At 39.6% G+C, this 20,441-nt stretch overlaps 1 protein-coding gene across 1 annotated transcript; it reads left to right on the top strand.

Annotated features, from left to right (window-relative positions):
• The first annotated feature begins 3,489 nt into the window (after positions 1–3,489).
• Positions 3,490–18,717, top strand: LOC148046543 (vomeronasal type-2 receptor 26-like). The gene is made up of 5 exons (XM_087714832.1): positions 3,490–3,707; positions 6,129–6,420; positions 7,975–8,835; positions 17,034–17,160; positions 17,813–18,717. The coding sequence occupies exons 1-5, from the start codon at positions 3,490–3,492 to the stop codon at positions 18,715–18,717; spliced, it is 2,403 nt and encodes an 800-aa protein (XP_087570958.1).
• The last annotated feature ends 1,724 nt before the right edge of the window (positions 18,718–20,441 follow it).

Genomic DNA, 20,441 nt, shown 5'->3' with positions numbered 1-20,441 from the left:
TCAAACACAACCCTAATGTGGACCTCCATGAAATTGACTTTGACACCCGTGATCTAGATCCATTTCAGTCAGTTGTCAGCTCAGATATCACACTGACAGATGCATTTGGTCATTCTTTTGGGTAACCTACATCAGGTCTTGAATGCGTCTAATGCCCCATTCTTCCACCTCTTAAACCTATTGATACCATCAGCCATGATATCTTCTTGGGCCACTTCTAGAATTAGAACTTTGTAATGGTGTTTTTTTCTCCTACTGCCATGTATTATTCTTGTCTGTTGATGTGGGAGATAAGTGGCGGCAACTGATTTATTGCAGGAATTGGTCCTTTTCACTCTCATTCTTTTACATTTATGTGAACCCTCCAGGAAATATTGTCTAATATTGGCCTGGCCTCTGTTCAGCAGGGGTGGCGGTGACGAGTGATAAGGGAAGCAAGCTCCTGGGCCAACATCCATTCCTCCTTCCTCCAAGAACTGCAGCAGTGGAGAAAGTGAGGCAAAATGGGAGACACCCTGCTGACAGAAGTTATACATGGATGGTGAGGCACAGCAGCAGGGGAGGCTTGTCATCCCCCAACCTGGCCCTCATTGGAAGGAGGCAGGGATGATGGCCCAGGGCTCACTTTCCTTACCACTTGTTGCAGCTTGCCTGCTCACTCACCAGTTTCCCGGGAAGGGCCTCGTACAGCTTTGCTAAGTTGTCCCAGAGCTGCGCAGAAGTTTTCCTGATGGGAAACTCAACCTGCCGCCACCGCAAGGCTCATCCTGGGTCTGCACTTTTAGGCATGGACCTCATCCACCAGGCACCTTTTTTGGGAGTAGCGCAGCTCAGCCTTGACTCATCTGGCTCCCTTCTTAAGTTAGGAAGCAGCACTTCAAACAGAGGACACTGCAGAAGCCCAGGCTGGGGCATTTTGTGTGGGCTGGCTTGGTGGCAGGAAGACCCCCGGTGCCCATTCCTTCAAGCAGGGGTCCCTTCAGGCAGGACCCGAACTGGCCATGTGGAGTCCAACCACATCCCATCCCATCCCATCCCAGGGAGCTGCATTCCATTGCAGGCACCTAGGGCACCCTCGACCCCTGTCTCTCCCCCCCCCGCCTGTTGCTGGCTGCAGATGGCCCTTTGCCATCCCTGCTTTCTCCTGGCACTCCTTCCCAGCCAGGAGACACTCTGGGCAGCCCTTTCACTCTTGTTGCATCTGGGTGGGCACTGGGTTGGTCAGCAGTCCATGTGCCACCACCATGTGGTAACTCCAGCCAGTGAGGGGGGAGGTGAGAAGGGGATGTGGCATCTGGTGGGCAGTGGATGCTGCTTCCCTTTCAGCCTGTGAAGCTGCACACAGCCTGCTCAGCTCCCAGGGACGCTTTCCTGTCCAGCTGCTGATTTATAAACAGAAATTAACCATCTTCTTTTAAACTTTCCATTTCAATGAGAATTTAAGAAGGTTTAGAAAAATTATCATTGAAATGGAAAGTTTAAAAGAAGATGGTTAATTTCTGTTTATGAAGGTCACATGGCAGCGGGTGGCAGGCAGCGGGACTGTCCCAGAGCATCACCAGGCCAAGAAGGGGTGCCAGGAGAAAGCAGGGCCGCTGAAGGGCCAAGTGCACAAACACCTCAGCCTGTGCTTCTATGGCATCCCACGGTCGAAGCGCCGCTTCCTAACTTAAGAAGGGAACCGGGCGAGGCGAGGCTGAGCCTCTCTTGGGAGCTGCGAGTTGGGTTTCCCAGCGGGGAAGCCTCCACGCAGTTCTGGGACAGCTCAGCAAAACTTATTGAGGCCCTTCCCGGGAAAGCAGTGAGAAAGCAAGCGGGAGGCGGTGAGTGGTAAGGGAAGCGACACTGCCTCCTTCCGCCAAGAGACGGGTGCCTGGGCTGAACAGCTGCCTCCTCTCCAGCTCCCAAGCTGTTGGGGGCCCCTCAACAACTTTGGGGCATTCTCCCAATTGGGATCAGGGTTAAATTTCCCACCAGCCTCCCAGCTGGCAAAACAGAAATTTTCATGGTTTTGTGGGTGTGGCTAGGTGGGAGGCATGTGACTGTGTGTGTGTGTGTAAGTTGGCCCACTCAGTCATATGTCCCCATCTAGCCATGCCCACAGAACCAGCAGTAAAAAAAATTGGGAAGCCCACCCCTGTTATAGGTGACATTGTTATGTTTATTCATTTGATAAATGAATTTGTATTTGCTTATATGTATCTTAATTAAATTTTATTTATTGCATTTTGTTTAATTTATTATAAAGTAGCTGATAACCAGGCACTGCCCAGGTATTTAATTATCCCAACTCTCTTTCCATGAATGTTGCCACACTGTCTAATGTTGGATTTTCCCCCTTTCCAGAGGGAGCCCCCTTGTGGAGTACGTGAAGCTGTTACCATGGCAACTTGAAAGCGCTGTACAGTAGAAGCAATTTTAAGGCAGCACGGTAAAAGCCATTTTAAGGCATGTATGTATGTATGTATGTATGTATGTATGTATGTATGTATTGTATAAACATACATATGCATATACATATACATATACATATACATATACATATACATATACATATACATATACATATACATATACATATACATATACATATACATATACATACACACACACACATATATACATATATACATATATACATATATACATATATACATATACACATATACACATATACACATATACACATATACACATATACACATATACACATATACACATATACACATATACACATATACACATATACACATATACACATATACACATATACACATATACACATATACACATATACACACATATACACACATATACACACATATACACACATATACACACATATACACACATATACACACATATACACACATATACACACATACACACACACACACACACACACACACACACACACACACACACACACACACACACACACACACACACACACACACACACACATATATATATATATATATATATATATATATATATATATATATATATATATATAATTTTGTCCAATTTTGTATATTCTCAACCACTTTGAGACACAGTATGATGTCAAACCAAGAAATTAGCAGTCTCCTGTGAATTCCCATACATTTATTTTCCTTTGAAAACCAACTAGTTTTTCCTATCTTTGCACAAAAGCAGAAAAGTTCTTTTTCCTTCTTAAATCCTCATTGCTTTTAGGAATCAGGCTGCTGGATCTCTTGCCATCCCACTGAAAAAGAACTGATGTTTGCTGAGAACAAAAAACATGTTTACTGTTCATGGTTTCCTAAAGCTTTAATTCCTAATTGTTGAGCTTTCCATTGTTATTAGCAATCCCCCATATCATTGTTTTCAACTTCATCTCTTACTGGCAAAGGGATTGCTGTGCAGACCAGGGCATGCAGAAGTACTCTTATTGAAGTACTCTTAAAGAAGCACAGCTTTGGAAAACATACATTGGCTCACAGATGAAACAGACATTTATTCATGATGGTGATATTTGCAGCCTTGGTCTTAGTGCTTTTGCCTGAAGTGATGAACATGATTCCCAGTGCTAAATGTAGGACTAGTGATCCTTTGCCTTTTATTCACAAGCAATATCAGTCAGGAGACTTCATTGTTGTGGACATTCTCTCTCAAATTTACATCTTCTATACAATGATAGACTTCAGAAAACATCCTTCTAAAGAACTCTTTGAGGACATTGTGTAAGGTTTTTTTTTTAACAAAGAGGGGGGGAAATCTTCATTTTAACTGTGTTTAATTTGTTCTTTGATGAGTGGTTTTTTCCCTGTCTTTATCTCTTGTTCTTTGACCTACTATGATCTTCCTTCCTTCCTTCCTTCCTTCCTTCCTTCCTTCCTTCCTTCCTTCCTTCCTTCCTTCCTTCCTTCCTTCCTTCTCTCCCTCCCTCCCTCTTTCTTTATTTCTTTTTTCCTTCTCCCCTCCCTCCTTCCTTCCTTCTCCCTCCCTTCCTCCCTTCCTTCTCTTTATATTCTGAAGAAAAGAAATAGTAATGATACAACAAATCTTTAGTTTAAAGAATATAAAAATATAGTAAGGGACAAGAGAGAAGCAATATAAGCAACATAAGAGTGTAGTGGAGAATGCTTAAATTAAAACTAACCAGTAGTCTTGAAATATCGTAGGGTTAATATTTTATAACAGGCAGTTTGGTGTAATGTTCAGGCTGGAAAAGTTGAAACCATATTGCCTAGTTGCATATTAAACATGAAGACAGCTAGGTGATCTTGATCCAATCCCTCTGTCTCGGTTCTAAGAAGCAAGCAATGGCAAGGCACTTCCAAAAACTGCCACAAATCTTTACATTATTTGCAAGTCAGTATCTCTATGGAAAAAAATGCTTAACATATTTCTAACATTTTATTTTGTTATAGTTAAGGCATTTTTCCTCTTCATTAGGAAACATAAACATAGTCCAATTGATAAGACAAATGCCTGGTTTATTTCAGCAGGGTTAATTCACTGCTCACTCGATTCTGGCTCAAGGTTGACTCAGCCTTCTATCCTTCTCAGGTCAGTAAAATGAGGACCCAGATTATTGGGGGACAATATGTTGACTCTGTAAGCCTCTTAGGGACGGCTGCAAAGCACTGTGAAGTGGCATATAAGTCTAAGTGCTATTGCTATCAAAGAAATGTCTGTGAATTCACAGGGATAAATTTCCAACATATTTACAATGAGATACAGGGAAATAAACAGAAAAAGAAAGAGTAGAATAGTTCCTTTACTTATGAATTATTTTTATGTTCATACTCTAATATAGAGATTTTTTTAAAGAAAGGGAATATATATTTTCTCTCAAAGAAATAGTTATGCTTCTTTGGAGACTGGTAGGGAATGCATTCAGATATCATTTTTTGAAGGGAAAGTGCATTTCTTTAAATATAATTTCAGGGTTAAAAAAGTCATTGGAGTAAAAATATTTTCATAATAGTTTTCAAGGCAATAATATTAGTTTTCAAAATACTTTGATTATTGGATAGATAAATTGATTGACATACTAAAAAGTATTATTTATAGATGGGCAAATGTACAATGCAATGATAGTCCATTAAAAGATAGATGAAAGATGATGGATGGATGGATGGATGGATGGATGGATGGATGGATGGATGGATGGGTGAGTGGGTAGGTGGGTGGGTGGGTGGACAGACAGACAGACAGACAGACACTGTAGACAGACAGAAAAGATACAAAGACAGACAGACGGAGAAGAAGGTCGAGTGATAGATAGAGACAGACAATTGTGAAAACCATAAGGCTGAATTGATATATACCATACATCACAGTTTCAGCAGAGTGTATATTTTATATACAATACAGTGATAGTCCATTAGATGATAGATATATGAAAGATGATGGATGGATGGATGGATGGATGGATGGATGGATGGATGGATAGATAGATAGATAGATAATCTCTGTCTATCACAGTTCTGTCTGTTTGTTGTCTGTGATAGACGATAGATGATAGATGATAGATAGATAGATAGATAGATAGATAGATAGATAGATAGATAGATAGATAGATAGATAGATAGATAGATAGATAGATAGAAAAATATGACAGGATCTTATATTTTTTTGACCCATGAAATATGGCCTTGGGCTTATTAAAGGGGGTGGCTTATTGTTTTTGGGTTGCCGGGCAGCTGCTCTGTTGCGACCGGGCTCCCAAAGAGCCGGGCACAGCCTCAGGGTCGAATGGCTGTGTTGCGCTGTCGCAGCACCAACACAGTAGCCATGAGGTGACCACACTCACGAGCAGCTGCCCAGAAACCCCTCTTTCCAGCCAGGTACAGCACCGCTGACTGACCTAACGGTATCCCGAAAGCATCAAGCAACCCGAGCGCCTTTGCCCCCACCTCGTTCCCTCAGCTTGGCACCTTCAGAATACCGCTAGGCTTACGAGCAGTACTCTTCCTAGCCGGATGGGGGAATTGTCCAGGGAGCTTATTTTCAGGGGTGGGCTTATATTTTTGCTCACGCGAAAAATGTTGCAAGGCTTTAGTTTCAGGACAGGTCATATTTTTGGGAGAACACGGAACCATACATTACAGTTTCAGCAGAGTGTATAATGACAAGATATATAATGTTCATTTTAGAGTCATGACTCCAACTTATCAACACATCCTGGCTTTAGAATTTGCCATCATGGAGATCAATAGAGATCCCTCTATTTTACCAAACCATACCTTGGGCTTCCATATTTATAATAGCTATTTTGATCCAAGTTGGACATATCGTGCCTCATTGGAGCTCTTCTTTACAAAGGGCCAATTCATACCTAACTACAACTGTGATGCTCAAAACAGACCAATAGCAGTCATTGGAGGCCCTTCCTCTGATATCTATCTAAACATGGCTAACATCCTTTCCCTCTTCAAGATGCCACAGGTATGTTGTTTCTGGTGATATCAGTTATATGGTATAAAAATCCATTTCTTGCTTCTCTACAGAATTGTTCATGGGGGGGGGAAATGTTGTGATTGAAATGTGTCGTTTCAAAAAATGTAGGGTTCTGAAGGCTGCAAGTGAATTGTCAAGAAGTTTGATTATTGATCAAGAAGTTTGATTATTGATTGTCTTCATTGTTATCATTTTTATCATTTCAATGGGCTAGAGTATTAGAGTATGGGGGTACTATAAAGTGCTATATTTTTCAACAAAATGAATATTCTCTAAAGCTTGACCCAACTTTGTGTTTAGCAATATATTTTTATAGGCCATTCAATATTAATTTTGCTTTAGTTTCTCCCTCAGTTGCTAATATTCACCTTGAGGTGAGATGGACATCTCACACAACATAGCAAAAGCACTTACACTTATTATCGCTTCATAGTGCTATTAAAGGCCTCTGTAAGCAGTTTTACAGAATCAGCATATTTCCCCCAACAATCTGGGTCCTCATTTTACCCATCTTGGAAGGATGGAAGGCTGAGTCAACCTTGAACCTGGGGAGATTTGATCTGCCAAACTACAGCTAGCAGTCAGCTGAAGTAGCCTGCATTACTGCAATCTAATCACTGTGCTGACTCAGCTCTTATAATATTGCATTAATAGTAGCTAAAGGAATGGGTGGAGTTTTCTTACCAGTGAAATAATATATTGCAAAATTTAGTTAATAAAATTAATATTTAATTTAAGTGATATAGTTTGTACACAAAGAAAATTTGTCTCTCAAGACATGATATTGGAAATCCTTGATTATTGTATAGGTTTTTCCTGTAGTAACATGAAGGATATGCCTCTTCTCTGTGAATTATGAATTAGTGTAACTGCTTGCAAAATCAAATGCAATGCTGAATCATGGACCCATTTTTTCTCTTGCATCTCAGCTGTGGAAAAGATGGAATAACAATCTCCATGTACAGATGGAGATCTGCCAATTGAACTAATTTTCCTAAATCCTAAGAAAAGCTGAACCTTAGCTCACCTTGAATACAAATGCAAAATATACATGGAATTGGATTTTAGTTTAGTTCTAGCTGATAACCAGGCATTTCCTCGGTATTTATATATAGGGGGCAAATGTCTGGACGAAACATAATTTCTGATGTTAGATTTTTTTCCCCTTAACAGATGGAGCCCTCTTGTGGAGTACTGTGAAGCCATTACTATAGCAACCCCACTACCACTTTACAGCAGAAGCCATTTTACAGCAGTACAGTAGAAGCCATTTTAAGGCACAACATGCTGTATCTTAACAGAACACACAGCCTGAGGGGTGTTAGGGGTGTCTTACCACCACAGTGTTTTTTTTCCTGAGTGTAAGTCATCTGTGTACTAAGTTTGGTTGAAATTTCTCAAAGCTTACCAGAGTTAAGCTAGAGTGCGCACGTGCGCGCGCGCGCACACACACACACTTTTCTATATAGGTAAATAAAATTGGTAGCAAAACAGGAAAAGAATGATTACACACCTTTTATTCCTTTTATTGTTTGTTTCTAGGTAATATATGGTTCTGCTCCTGAATCTCGCAGAAAAGAACAAGCTGCTTTTTACCAACAGATGTTGCCAAATATGGACACCCAGTACCAGGGCATTTCTAAATTGCTGTTATATTTCACATGGACATGGGTTGGGATGATGTTAGCAGATAATGACAGTGGTGAAATGTTTCAACGCACATTGGTTCCCATGGCTACCCAGCGTGGTATCTGCTTTGACTTTGTTGAAAGATTTCCCATCTCTGTTTATACAAATAGCATTATAGAAATGATAGAAACAGGTCTGAAGATGTATAAAGTGGTTATGAGGAGCAATGCTACTGCAGTGGTAGTTCATGGTGAATTTGGGAACATGATAACTCTTAGATATCTTTCTACTAGTTTGAAATACAATGATTTTTCACTATGGATAAAAGGTAAAGTCTGGATCATAACACTCCAGATGGGTTTCACTTCACTTCCCTTTCAAAGATATGGTGACCTGGTTTTCCTGCATGGTGCATTATCATTTGCAATTCACTCAGAGAGGGTGTTGGGATTCCAGCAATTTGCTCAATCAAAAAACCCTATCTTGGAAAAGGAAGAGAGTTTTATCAAGATTTTCTGGGAAAGTGCATTTGAATGTTCCTTCTCCAACTCCGCAGTAGAAGAGGAAGATGGGGCCACTTGTACTGGAGAGGAGAAACTGGCAGATCTTCCTACATCTGTGTTTGAAATGGACATGACTGACTTCAGCTACAGTATGTACAATGCCATCTATGTGGTGGCCCATGCTTTACATGACTTCCATTCATCTATAATGAATTACAGAGTAGGAAATCTTGAAATTAAGGGGAAAGATTTTATTCAACATCTATGGAAGGTAAGATCCCAAGAAGACAAATTACAGAGTCCCTCTATCCTCCTCCTAGATTTTTGAAGAATTGATTTTTACAATTTAGATGAAATCATGTACTTTTGATAAACATAAATTTATCAATTAATTAATTTATCATCCACAAGCTATAAAATACACCATACCATTAATACATATATATGTAACACTACATAAATATGAAATTTCTGAAATCCAAAGAGATACTCCAAATTCAATTTAATTGAAAGACTGAGACCATTTTTTAAAATTTCTATATTGGATACATTAAAATGTGTCCAATAAACATTGATATTTCAAAAAAGTTTCTTAAATTATAAAACCTTCTGCAATATTCATTCCCACGCACTGTTTTTTTATATACTGTACATAGGGATATCACAAATTTATTATCTCTCTCTGTGTTACATCTCTCTTATCTTGTTTTTTCCCCAAATCCGTTAGAAATAATATTTTATTCTTAATACTTAGATATTATCAGGGTTCCAAGTAACATTCCTAATAACTAAGACTCTGAGGCTTGAGTTTCCTTAAAGTTCCATTTTATTAGAGATGTCATATTGGCACTTCTGGGAAAACCCAAATATGAAAACCTGTCCCAGGCCCGCCAGCAATAATGAACCAACATGACCAATGCCGTCTCTGTGCTGTACCCAGGCCTGAAACCCGACTGAAAGGGATCGAGATAGGCAGCTTCATCCAGGTACTGGGGAAACTGACGTGCTAGCACACTCTTGACAACCTTCGCTACAAACTGAAGTTTCGAGACCAGACGATAGTTGGCTAAAGAGGTTGGATCTAGAGAAGGCTTCTTAAGGAGGGGCCTCCTTCAAATCGGTGGGAAAGAACCCCTCTCTCAATGAAGCACTGGTAATCGCTTGGAGCCAGCCTTGTGTCAGCCAGCACATAAGTGGCAGCACTGAGTCGCCCCATAATCCTGTCCTTGCCCTCAAGGGTCACAGGATCAAACTCATTCCAGATAGTCTCCATTGCAGGAGACTATGTGCAGGATGTGCAGGACTATCCATGTGCAGGATAAGGTGTCCTTGACTCTCTGAGAAAGGAATTTTAGTTAGGTTATATACATCCCATACTCCATGTAACCCCCCTTCCCATTTTCCAAGAGAACTGAAGTCCCAATGCGAAAGCTGGCTTTCAGGCCTGACACATATGTTATTTCATTTCATTTTTCTTTATTTTTGGGCTATAAAGATTGTTTAATCATCATGATAATTAGTAATCTTAAGTATTTATTAATCCTATTATTATTATTATACAATTGTATCACAGCGGCCAGTTGTTTCGACGGATTTGGCATTGGTTACTAGTCGGGCCCCACCCAGGGGCCTAGGACGTCGTAACGTATTTTCGTAATATGCATGCAGATCCAAGCAGTGCGGCTTTTTGCATTTGACTGATGGTGATTTTGTCAATTTTTAACTGTTTTAAATGTAATTCCAGTGCTTTTGGAATAGCACCCAGTGTGCCAATTACCACTGGAATTACCACTGCTGGTTTGTGCCATAGTCGTTGAATTTCGATTTTTAAGTCCTGGTATCTTGTGATTTTTTCATGTTCCTTCTCGGCGACCCTGCTATCACCTGGTATTGCGATGTCTATGATTGTGACCTTATTTTTCTCAACCAGTGTGATGTCTGGTGTATTATGCGCCAGTATTTTGTCGGTTTGTATACGGAAATCCCACAAGATCTTGACCATCTGATTTTCGGTGACTTTTTCAGGCTGATGTTCCCACCAGTTTGTTGCTGTTTTAATATTATAATTTTTGCACAAATTCCAATGGATCATTTGTGCTACTGAATTGTGCCGCAATTTATAATCAGTCTGCGCGATTTTTTTACAGCAGCTGAGTATGTGATCAACAGTTTCATCAGCTTCTTTGCAAAGTCTGCATTTGGCATCATAGAGGATTTTTCGATTTTGGCCTTAATGGCATTTGTGCGGATAGCTTGTTCTTGCGCAGCCAGGATTAGTGACTCTGTTTCTTTCTTTAATGTACCTGTTTTTAACCATAACCAAGTTTGTTCACTGTCCACTTTATCTTTTATTTTTTCCAGAAATTGACCATGCAGTGCTTTGTTCTGCCAACTCTCCATTCTTGATTTTATCACATCTTTTCTGTATTCTTGTTTTGTCTGTTGGGCCTTCAGTAGATTTTTGTTCTTTACTTCGATTAATAGATGTTCTTGACTTTCTTTTAAATAATCAGCCAGTGCATGTTTTTCTTCTTCAACTGTTTGCTTCACTTGTAATAATCCTCTGCCACCTGATTTTCGGGGCAGATATAGTCTATCAGTATCACCACGTGGATGTAAACTGTAGTGCATTGTCATTCGTTTCCTGGTTTTTCGGTCCAAAAGGTCCAAATCAGCTTGTGTCCAGTTAACTATGCCAGCTGTGTATCTTATAACTGGTATTGCCCAGGTATTTATGGCCTTGATTGTATTTCCACCATTCAATTTAGATTTCAAAATTTTCCTAACTCTGTTGGTGTACTCTCGCCTGACAATAGTTTTTACTTCTCCATGCTTGATGTTATCCAACTGCAGAATGCCTAAGTATTTGTAGGCTTCATTTTCTTTGCATTTAATTAGTTGGCCATTGGGCATTTCAATTCCCTCAGATGCAGTGATTTTGCCCCTTTTTATGGATACAGTGGCGCATTTTTCCATGCCAAACTGCATTGAAATATCGGTGCTGAATACTCGGACTGTATTTGTCAATGATTGGATTTCTATTTCTGACTTTCCATAGAGTTTCAAATCATCCATATATAGTAAATGCGAAATTTTTTCAGCTTTTTTGGCTGTTTGGTAGCCTAATTTCATTTTTTTTAAGATTACTGATAGTGGGATCATTGCGATGATGAAGAGAAGAGGTGAAAGTGAATCACCCTGGAAAATTCCTCACTTGATATTAACCATTCCGTAGCTCTCATTCCCTACTGCCAACTCAGTTCTCCATTATTTCATTGCCTTTTCAGTAAAGGATGTAATATTTTTGCTAATGCCAGTTGTTTCTAAGCATTTTATGATCCAACTATGTGGCAGTGAGTCAAATGCCTTTTTGTAATCAATCCAGACCATATTCAAGTTCGTTTTTCTGTTCTTACAATTTTCTAATATCATTTTATTAATTAGAAGCTGATCTTTTGTGCCCCTGCTCCTTCTTTTGTTGCCTTTTTGTTCTACTGGCAAGATGTTGTTTGTTTCCAAATAATCCATCATGTTATCTGCAATAATGCCTGTGAGTAATTTGAAGGTTGTTGGCAAGCATGTTATTGGTCTATAGTTTTCAGGTGTTGTTCCTTTAGTTGGATCTTTCTGAATCAAGTATGTTTTTCCAGTTGTCAACCATTCATCAATTTGGCCCTTTTGTAAAATTTCATTCAGTTGCCTGGCCAATATTGCATGTATACTGGTCAGATATTTGAGCCAGAAACCATGTAATTGGTCCTTTCCAGGTGATGTCCAATTCTTTACCTTTTTAACTCGATTTTTGATCATCTCAGTTGTTATTTCTAATACTTGCATTTGTTTGTTGCCAATGCTTTTCTCAAAGTCATGTATCCACTTTGCTTCCTTATTGTAGTCCTTTGCATTTTCCCACAATTCTTTCCAGAATTCAACTGTGGCCTGCTTTTCTGGTTTTTCACTTTTGGTGTCACCATTCACATTAAGACTTTGATAAAAACACCGTTGGTCTGATCGAAATTGCTGATTTTGTTTATATTGGATGATTCGTGCCTCATATCTTTCAATTTTTCTAGCTGTTGCTGTTATCTGCTGCTTTACAATCTCTACAGCTTCATTGATGTTTCTTGTATCCAATCTATATCTTCTGATTAGCCGATCTATGATTTTGTTGTTTTTAAGCCGTTGCTCATGCATGTTCTTTAAGTTACTAGCATCTGCCCTTAATTTTTTGATTTTTTGTTCTAAACGGATTTTCCACTTTGGCTTTGATGCTTTTTCTGTTGTGTGACTAGGTACTTTAATTTTAATGCCTAGTTCATTAGTGACTATTACAGCTGCGCTGTACATTAACTGGTTTGTTTCCAAGATGGATCCCGGTTCAATTGTTGAAAACACTGCATTAACCATTTTCATGATAGGGGCCAAAATTTTCTTAGGTACAGTTTTTAGTTTTATTATTATTATTATTATTGTTGTTGTTGTTGTTGTACAATTGTATCACAGCGGCCAGTTGTTTCGCCGGATTTGGCATCGGTTACTAGTCGGGCCCCACCCAGGGGCCTAGGACGTCATAACGTATTTTCGTAATATGCGTGCAGATCCAAGCAGTGCGGCTTTTTGCATTTGACTGATGGTGATTTTGTCAATTTTTAACTGTTTTAAATGTAATTCCAGTGCTTTTGGAATAGCACCCAGTGTGCCGATTACCACTGGAATTACCACTGCTGGTTTGTGCCATAATCATTGAATTTTGATTTTTAAGTCCTGGTATTTCGCGATTTTTTCATGTTCCTTCTTGTTGACCCTGCTATCATCTGGTATTGCGATGTCTATGATTGTAACCTTATTTTTCTCAACCAATGTGATGTCTGGTGTATTATGAGCCAGTATTTTGTCGGTTTGTATGTGAAAATCCTACAAGATCTTGACATCTGATTTTCGGTGGCTTTTTCAGGCTGATGTTCCCACCAGTTTGTTGCTGTTTTAATATTATAATTTTTGCACAAATTCCAATGGATCATTTGTGCTACTGAATTGTGCCACAATTTATAATCAGTCTGCACGATTTTTTTACAGCAGCTGAGTATGTGATCAACAGTTTCGTCAGCTTCTTTGCAAAGTCTGCATTTGGCATCATCAGAGGATTTTTTGATTTTGGCCTTAATAGCATTTGTGTGGATAGCTTGTTCTTGCGCAGTCAGGATTAGTGACTCTATTTCTTTCTTTAATGTACCTGCTGTTAACCATAACCAAGTTTTTTCACTGTCCACTTTATCTTTTATTTTTTCCAGAAATTGGCCATGCAATGCTTTGTTCTGCCAACTCTCCATTCTTGATTTTATCACATCTTTTCTGTATTTTTGTTTCGTCTATTGGACCTTCAATAGATTTTTGTTCTTTACTTCGATTAATAGATGTTCTTGACTTTCTTTTAAATAATCAGCCATGTTTTTCTTCTTCAACTATTTGCCTCACTTGTAATAATCTTCTGCCACCTGATTTTCGTGGCAGGTATAGCTATCAGTATCACCACGTGGATGTAAACTGTAGTGCATTATCATTAGTTTCCTGGTTTTTCGGTCCAAAATGTCCACATCAGCTTGTGTCCAGTCAACTATACCAGCTTTGTATCTTATAACTGGTATTGCCCAGATATATATGGCCTTGATTGTCTTTCCACCATTCAGTTTAGATTTCTCAATTTTCCTAAAGCTGTTGGTGTACTCTCCCCTGACAATAGTTTTTACTTCTCCATGCTTGATGTTATCCAACTGCAGAATGCCTAAATATTTATAGGCTTCATTTTCATTGCATTTAATTAGTTGGCCAATCTATATCTTCTGAAGAGGTGATCTATGATTTTGCTGTGTTTAAGCCGTTGCTCTTGCATGTTCTTTAAGTTGCTAGCATCTGCCCTTAATATTTGACTTTTTGTTCTAATCGGATTTTCCACTTTGGCTTTGATGCTTTTTCCATTGTGACTAGGTGCTTTGATTTTATGGCCTAGTTCTTTAGTGACTAGTACAGCTGCACTGTACATTAACTGATTCATTTCCAAGATGGATCCCGGTTTGATTGTTGAAAGCACTGCATTAACCATTTTCATAATAGGGGACAAAATTTTCTTAGGCACAGTTTTTAATGATGGTAAACATTGCCTTTCCTCATTAGACAGAAAATGCTCCATGATCTTGTCCTTCAATTCTTTTTGTTTTTGAATTAGTTCATCAGTTGGTTCAATGATATCTGGTTCTGGTGGTAGTGTTGTTATTTCCTCCCCGACATTGTCTTCTAGCTCTACTACATTACCTTTAGTTGTGTCTTGAGTATTGGTTGTCTCCGCTTGTGATGTTGTTTTTTTATTTTTGCAAATTGCCTGAATTTCCTCAAGTTCAACTTCACTAAACACTTTATTCCATATAATAAATCGCCTTTGATCTGCTAGTCGTTGTTCACTAACATTTGAATCTGGATACTGTTGTTTCCATAATTCATACATTCACTTTAAATAGCCTCCTTTTTCTGGCTGTGAGTTGTAATGCCATTATGGCACGATTTTCATCTGCACTATATGTTTGTCATTTTGTTGGCTGGTCCACTTGTAGCCCACTTGTCGACGGATGCCCAGGGACCTCAACATTCGCTGCGGCCCTTGTTAACCCACGTGATGACCGATGCGGTATAGAATTTTTATTTGTTTTTTTCACCATTTTATATGGGTTGGCGGGTTTCTTTATGGGGTCAAGTTGCCAACCTGATCCCAACCCTCCTCCTTTCTCATCCGGGCTCGGGACTGGCAACAAAGGAGCATTATTATTATTGTTATTATTATTATTATTATTATTGTTGTTGTTGTTGTTGTTGTTGTTGTTGCTGCTGCTGCTGCACATCCTGATACATATCTCTGTATTTTCTCCTCCCCTCATTTAGCTCAATCAATTCATGCGAAAAGTTTCATTCAATAATAGTGCCAGGAAAAAAATTTCATTTAATGAGAATGGAGAGTTACAGACTGGATTTGATATTATTAATTGGATCACATTTTCAAACTTATCTTTTAAAAAAGTCCAAGTTGGAAGTATTGATTTTTCACAAGAAAAAATGGTCACCACCGATCAGAATGGTATTGTATGGCCAAGTAGGTTCAACCAGGTATGATCCTGTTACATTTAGGATTGTGTTTAGGCCTGGTTTCACTCCTTCTTAGAACTGTCAGAAACAGAACTCAACATATTTTCTCTCTGAAATCTCTCTAACTGGTCATCACTGGTGACACCTTAGATGCCCCCCTAGTATAGGCAGGTAAATGGCAAGAAATGAGCAGGCAGGAAAGAAAGTTCACCTATTGTAAAATTCTGACAGTGAGAGCAATCAACCCTTGGAACAGAAGTTCCCTTCAGAAGTTGTGGGAGCTTCATCACTGGAAGCTTTCAAGAAGAGACTGGACTGCCATCTGTCAGAAATTGTGTAGGGTCTCCAGCTTGGGCATGGGGTTGGACTAGATCAGCGGTCATCAACTGGTGGTCCGTGGAGCATGGTTGTCTGCAAGAAAACTTTGGTGGTCCACAGAAAAATCTGGACATCTGCAATTTTTATGTTTTACTATCATGTTTCCCAGGGGCTTATTTTATTTTTGACTTGAAAATAAATCCTTGGGCTTATTCTCAGGGAGATCTTATGATTTTTTTGGTGCCGGAGGCAGCCAGCATGATCATCTCTACTCTGCCCCTTAACCGTGGCCCGTGGATCAGCTGAGCCAGTGAGGGCCGAGAATTCTTCCTACTGTTTTGAGAAGGGAGGCTTCTGAGAGGCAGAAAATCCTCCCTTTCCAAAACAGTGCTGAGAGGGGGGAAAGGGAGGCTTTTCCTCATCTCAGCGCTATTTTGGGAGGCCTTTTTCCCCTCTCAGTGCTGTTTTGAGAAGCCTCCCTTCTCAAAACAGCGCTGAGAGTGGGGGGGAAGCCTCACAAAGGTATCTGTGTATGTGCGTCTCCCGCCTGGAGGGTGAATCCAAAAATCAGCTGGTTGGTAGGAAGTAGGGGTACTGAGCAATTGCTTGTGTGCCTGCTCCATGTGCCACCTGTGGCATGCGTGCCATAGGTTCGCCATCACGGACCTACAAGATCCCTTCCAACTCTGTTAAACTGTTACTAAATGAATGAAGAAATATTAACATTCATGAGGAGTGTTATAGAGATTCACAAGGAAAAATGGGCCAAGGACTTGTTAAATTAATCCCTGAGTCAAGTGGACCATTTCCTGGTGACAGATTAAATAATGGGAGGCTATATTCATTTTCTTATTGAAAAAACTATTGAGCTTTTATGTACCCCAAATCACCCTTCACTGATTCATATTGTTATGCAAACTTGAATGTAAGATGGAAGGATGCTTCTAAAAATATTTCAAAACAGTAAGATGAATATATCTCCAAGATCAATCTCTTCAACATTTATTTATTCATGGACAGAGCCAGCCATTTTCTTTATGTAATGGAAAGTGCCATTCAGGCTACAGTAAGATCAAGATAGAAGGAAAACTATTTTGCTGCTATGACTGTCTTCGGTGTCCGGAAGCGAAGATTTCTAACAGGGAGGGTAAGACACCTTGTAAATCTACCTCACTTAAAATAGCACTCATTGAATCTGAGAGACAAGGATATCATAGAAAATGTAGCAAACAGATTAGACAAAGTAGTTTTAAGGTACTGAATTACATAATGTCCATTGTATTTAGCAGATAGTACATTTCAGAGCAAAGATTTATGGAAAATAAATTGACAGCAACTATCCTAATGGTACGGTGGCTAAGACACTGAGCTTATCAATCAGAAAGGTTGGCAGTTCAGAGGTTTGAATCCCTAGTGTCATGTAATGGAGTGAGCTGGTCCCAGCTTCTGACAACCGAGCAGTTTAAAAGCTTGGAAAAATGCAAGTAGAAAAAATAGGAACAATCTTTGTTGAGAAGGTAACAGTGTTCTGTGTGCCGTTGACATTTAGTCATGCCAGCCACATGACCACGGAGAGAATTTCAGACAGCGCTGGCTCTTAGGCTTTGAAACAGAAATAAGCACTGCCCCCTATAATTGGGAATGACTAGAACATACAGTATGTGTGAGGGGAACCTTTACCTTTACTTATCCTAATGTATATACTTTTGAAATATTAAGTGGCAGTCCTTGCTTTGAAAATTGTACAATTGGTTTTTAATCCTTCACTGCAACAGCAACTTTAATGCTTTCTTTTGTAGATATGGATGAATGCTTTCAGTGCCCAGAAGATCACTATCCCAATGAGAAAAACAATTTCTGTCTCCCCAAAGTTATAACATTTTTGAAGTACAAAGAAACTTTGGGAGCTGTTTTGGCCACTTCTGCTCTTTTCTTTTCTTTGGTCACTGTTGGAGTCCTTTGGATCTTTATTAAGCATCAGGACTCTCCCATTGTCAAAGCCAACAACCGGAACCTCACATATGTACTCCTTGTTGCTCTCTTGTTATCATTTCTTTGTATCTTGTTATTCCTTGGAAAACCTCACAAGGTGACATGTATCCTTCGCCAAATAGCCTTTGGCATCATCTTCTCAGTAGCCATTTCTTGTGTTTTGGCCAAAACCATTATTGTGGTTCTGGCTTTCATGGCTACCAAGCCAGGGTCCAAGATGACCAAGTGCATGGGGAAAAGTCTTGGCATGTTTATAGTATCCTTCTGCTCTTTTATTCAAATTAATATATGCATTATATGGGTGATCATCTCTCCCCCATTCCCAGATGCTGATATGAAGTCTATAGCAGAAGTAATCATTCTGGAGTGTAACAAAGGATCTGCCTTCATGTTCTACGGTGTCTTGGGTTATATGGGCTTCCTTGCTGTTGTCAGTTTCACACTGGCTTTCCTAGCAAGGAAATTGCCTGATGCTTTCAATGAAGCCAAATTTATCACCTTCAGTATGTTGGTCTTCTGCAGTGTTTGGTTGTCTTTTATTCCAGCATACCTGAGTTCAAAGGGAAAATACATGGTTGCTGTGGAAATCTTCTCCATTATAGCTTCCAGTGCTGGATTACTGCTTTGTATCTTTTCTCCCAAATGCTACATCATTGTGCGGAGACCTGATCTGAACAACAAGGAATTTTTAAAAAGCAAAACAACATATTAATATAAAATATGATGGCCTGATTAAAAAAACTTGCTAGGCCACAATTCTATGCAGATATATTTAAATCATGAAATGGTCTCTGGTGTTATACTATTCATAATAAAAAAGAAGAGAATTTCTTGCAGTTCCTTTACAATTAATTTATTTAAATGGAAACAGATATTGTTTACTTTTAATTGCACAAATATCTTATCTGCAGAGAAAAGCTTAACATGTACATAAATCATGCTTAACACTTTCTCCCACAATTCACTGAAAAAGGCATAATTAATGAAACAGGTGATTGCACCACTACTATTGCAGCAATAAATATCTCAGCTTTCAAAAATTAACTTGACTCTTGATTCCATAGACACCATTTTAGTTTGTTAAAGAAGATCTTGAAATAGTAGATCCTGAAATAATTGTTTGGATGTGTCTTAAACAAGAGAATAATGTAACAAATGTTAGGGTGAAAACAATCACCTTAGAAAATGCAGTCATTCAAATATCTTTAATGATCAGAGAGACTTCTGTTTAAGGTATTTATAAGAATGTATAATTCTCAGAATTACACCTTCCACTAATCCCTACAACTGACACTTTGAAATTTTGGTTCAACAGCAACAGGATGTATACATCAGGGTGCATGGGGCTTAGAGTGCAAAGGTCAAGCAATGCTTTGTGAAATTTAGGGACTGGAATGGAGTCCCTTCCTGCAGTTACTTAAATCATTTCTCTCTTTTTCTTAGATCATATAGCTCTTCTCCTCAGTAATACTCATATCGCAGTTAGAGAAGTGTTAGGCTTAAGAAGTTGCCAACAGGTATCCCATATGCTCCAAAATACCTTTTTACCTTTGAATCTGAAACTCTGCACAATTCTAGGTCAATACATTCACACTTTTATTCAAGTAGTGGCTGAAAACCCAGTGTTCCCAGGGTATTTATTTATAGTGGGAAATTTCCAGACCAAAAGTAATCTCTAATGTTGTATTTTCCCCTTTACCAGAGGGAGCCCCTTGTGGAGTACAGTGACAACATTACCATGGCAATTCCCTTTCACTGTACAGTAGAAGCCATTTCGTGACAGTACAGTAGAAGGCATTTTAAGGCACAACAGACTGTATCTTAACAGAACATAAACCCCGAGGGGTGTTACGAGTGTCTTATTCCCACAGTATTTGTAATTTGTAATTTATTGGGATTTATAGGCCGCCCTTTTCCCTGAGGGGACTCAGGGCGGCTTACATTCGTAGGGAAAGGGGGAGTGCAATATAAAACATAAACAGTATGTGAATAAAATAAACAGTAAAAACACAACGTTCATTCAGCATTCAACACTCGGGCGGGGTGAATTAGAAACTTATCCCCAGGCCTGACGGGATAGCCAGGTCTTGAGGGCTGTGCGGAAGGTCTGGACGGTGGTGAGGGTGCGAATCTCAATGGGGAGGTCGTTCCACAGGGTCGGCGCTGCTACTGAAAAGGCTCTCCTCCGCGTAGTCGCCAGTCGGCATTGACTGGCGGATGGGATTCGGAGGAGGCCCAATCTGTGTGATCTAATTGGTTGGAGAGAGGTAATCGGCAGGAGGCGGTCTCTCAAGTACCCAGATTCACTACCATGGAGGGCTTTAAAGGTGGTAAGTAATACCCTGAAGCGCACCCGGAGATCGACAGGTAGCCAGTGCAGCTCACGGAGGATAGCTGTTATGTGGGCGAACCGCGGTGCGCCCATTATCACTCGCG

The sequence above is a fragment of the Thamnophis sirtalis genome, unplaced genomic scaffold, assembly GCF_051295495.1.
Source record: "Thamnophis sirtalis isolate CommonGarterSnake01/CBP01778 unplaced genomic scaffold, rThaSir2_p1.2 scaffold_4, whole genome shotgun sequence".
In the NCBI taxonomy this organism is placed as follows: Eukaryota; Metazoa; Chordata; class Lepidosauria; order Squamata; family Natricidae; genus Thamnophis; species Thamnophis sirtalis.
The sequence above is the reverse complement of the archived record's forward strand: the minus strand, read 5'-3'. Positions and strand labels throughout refer to the sequence as shown.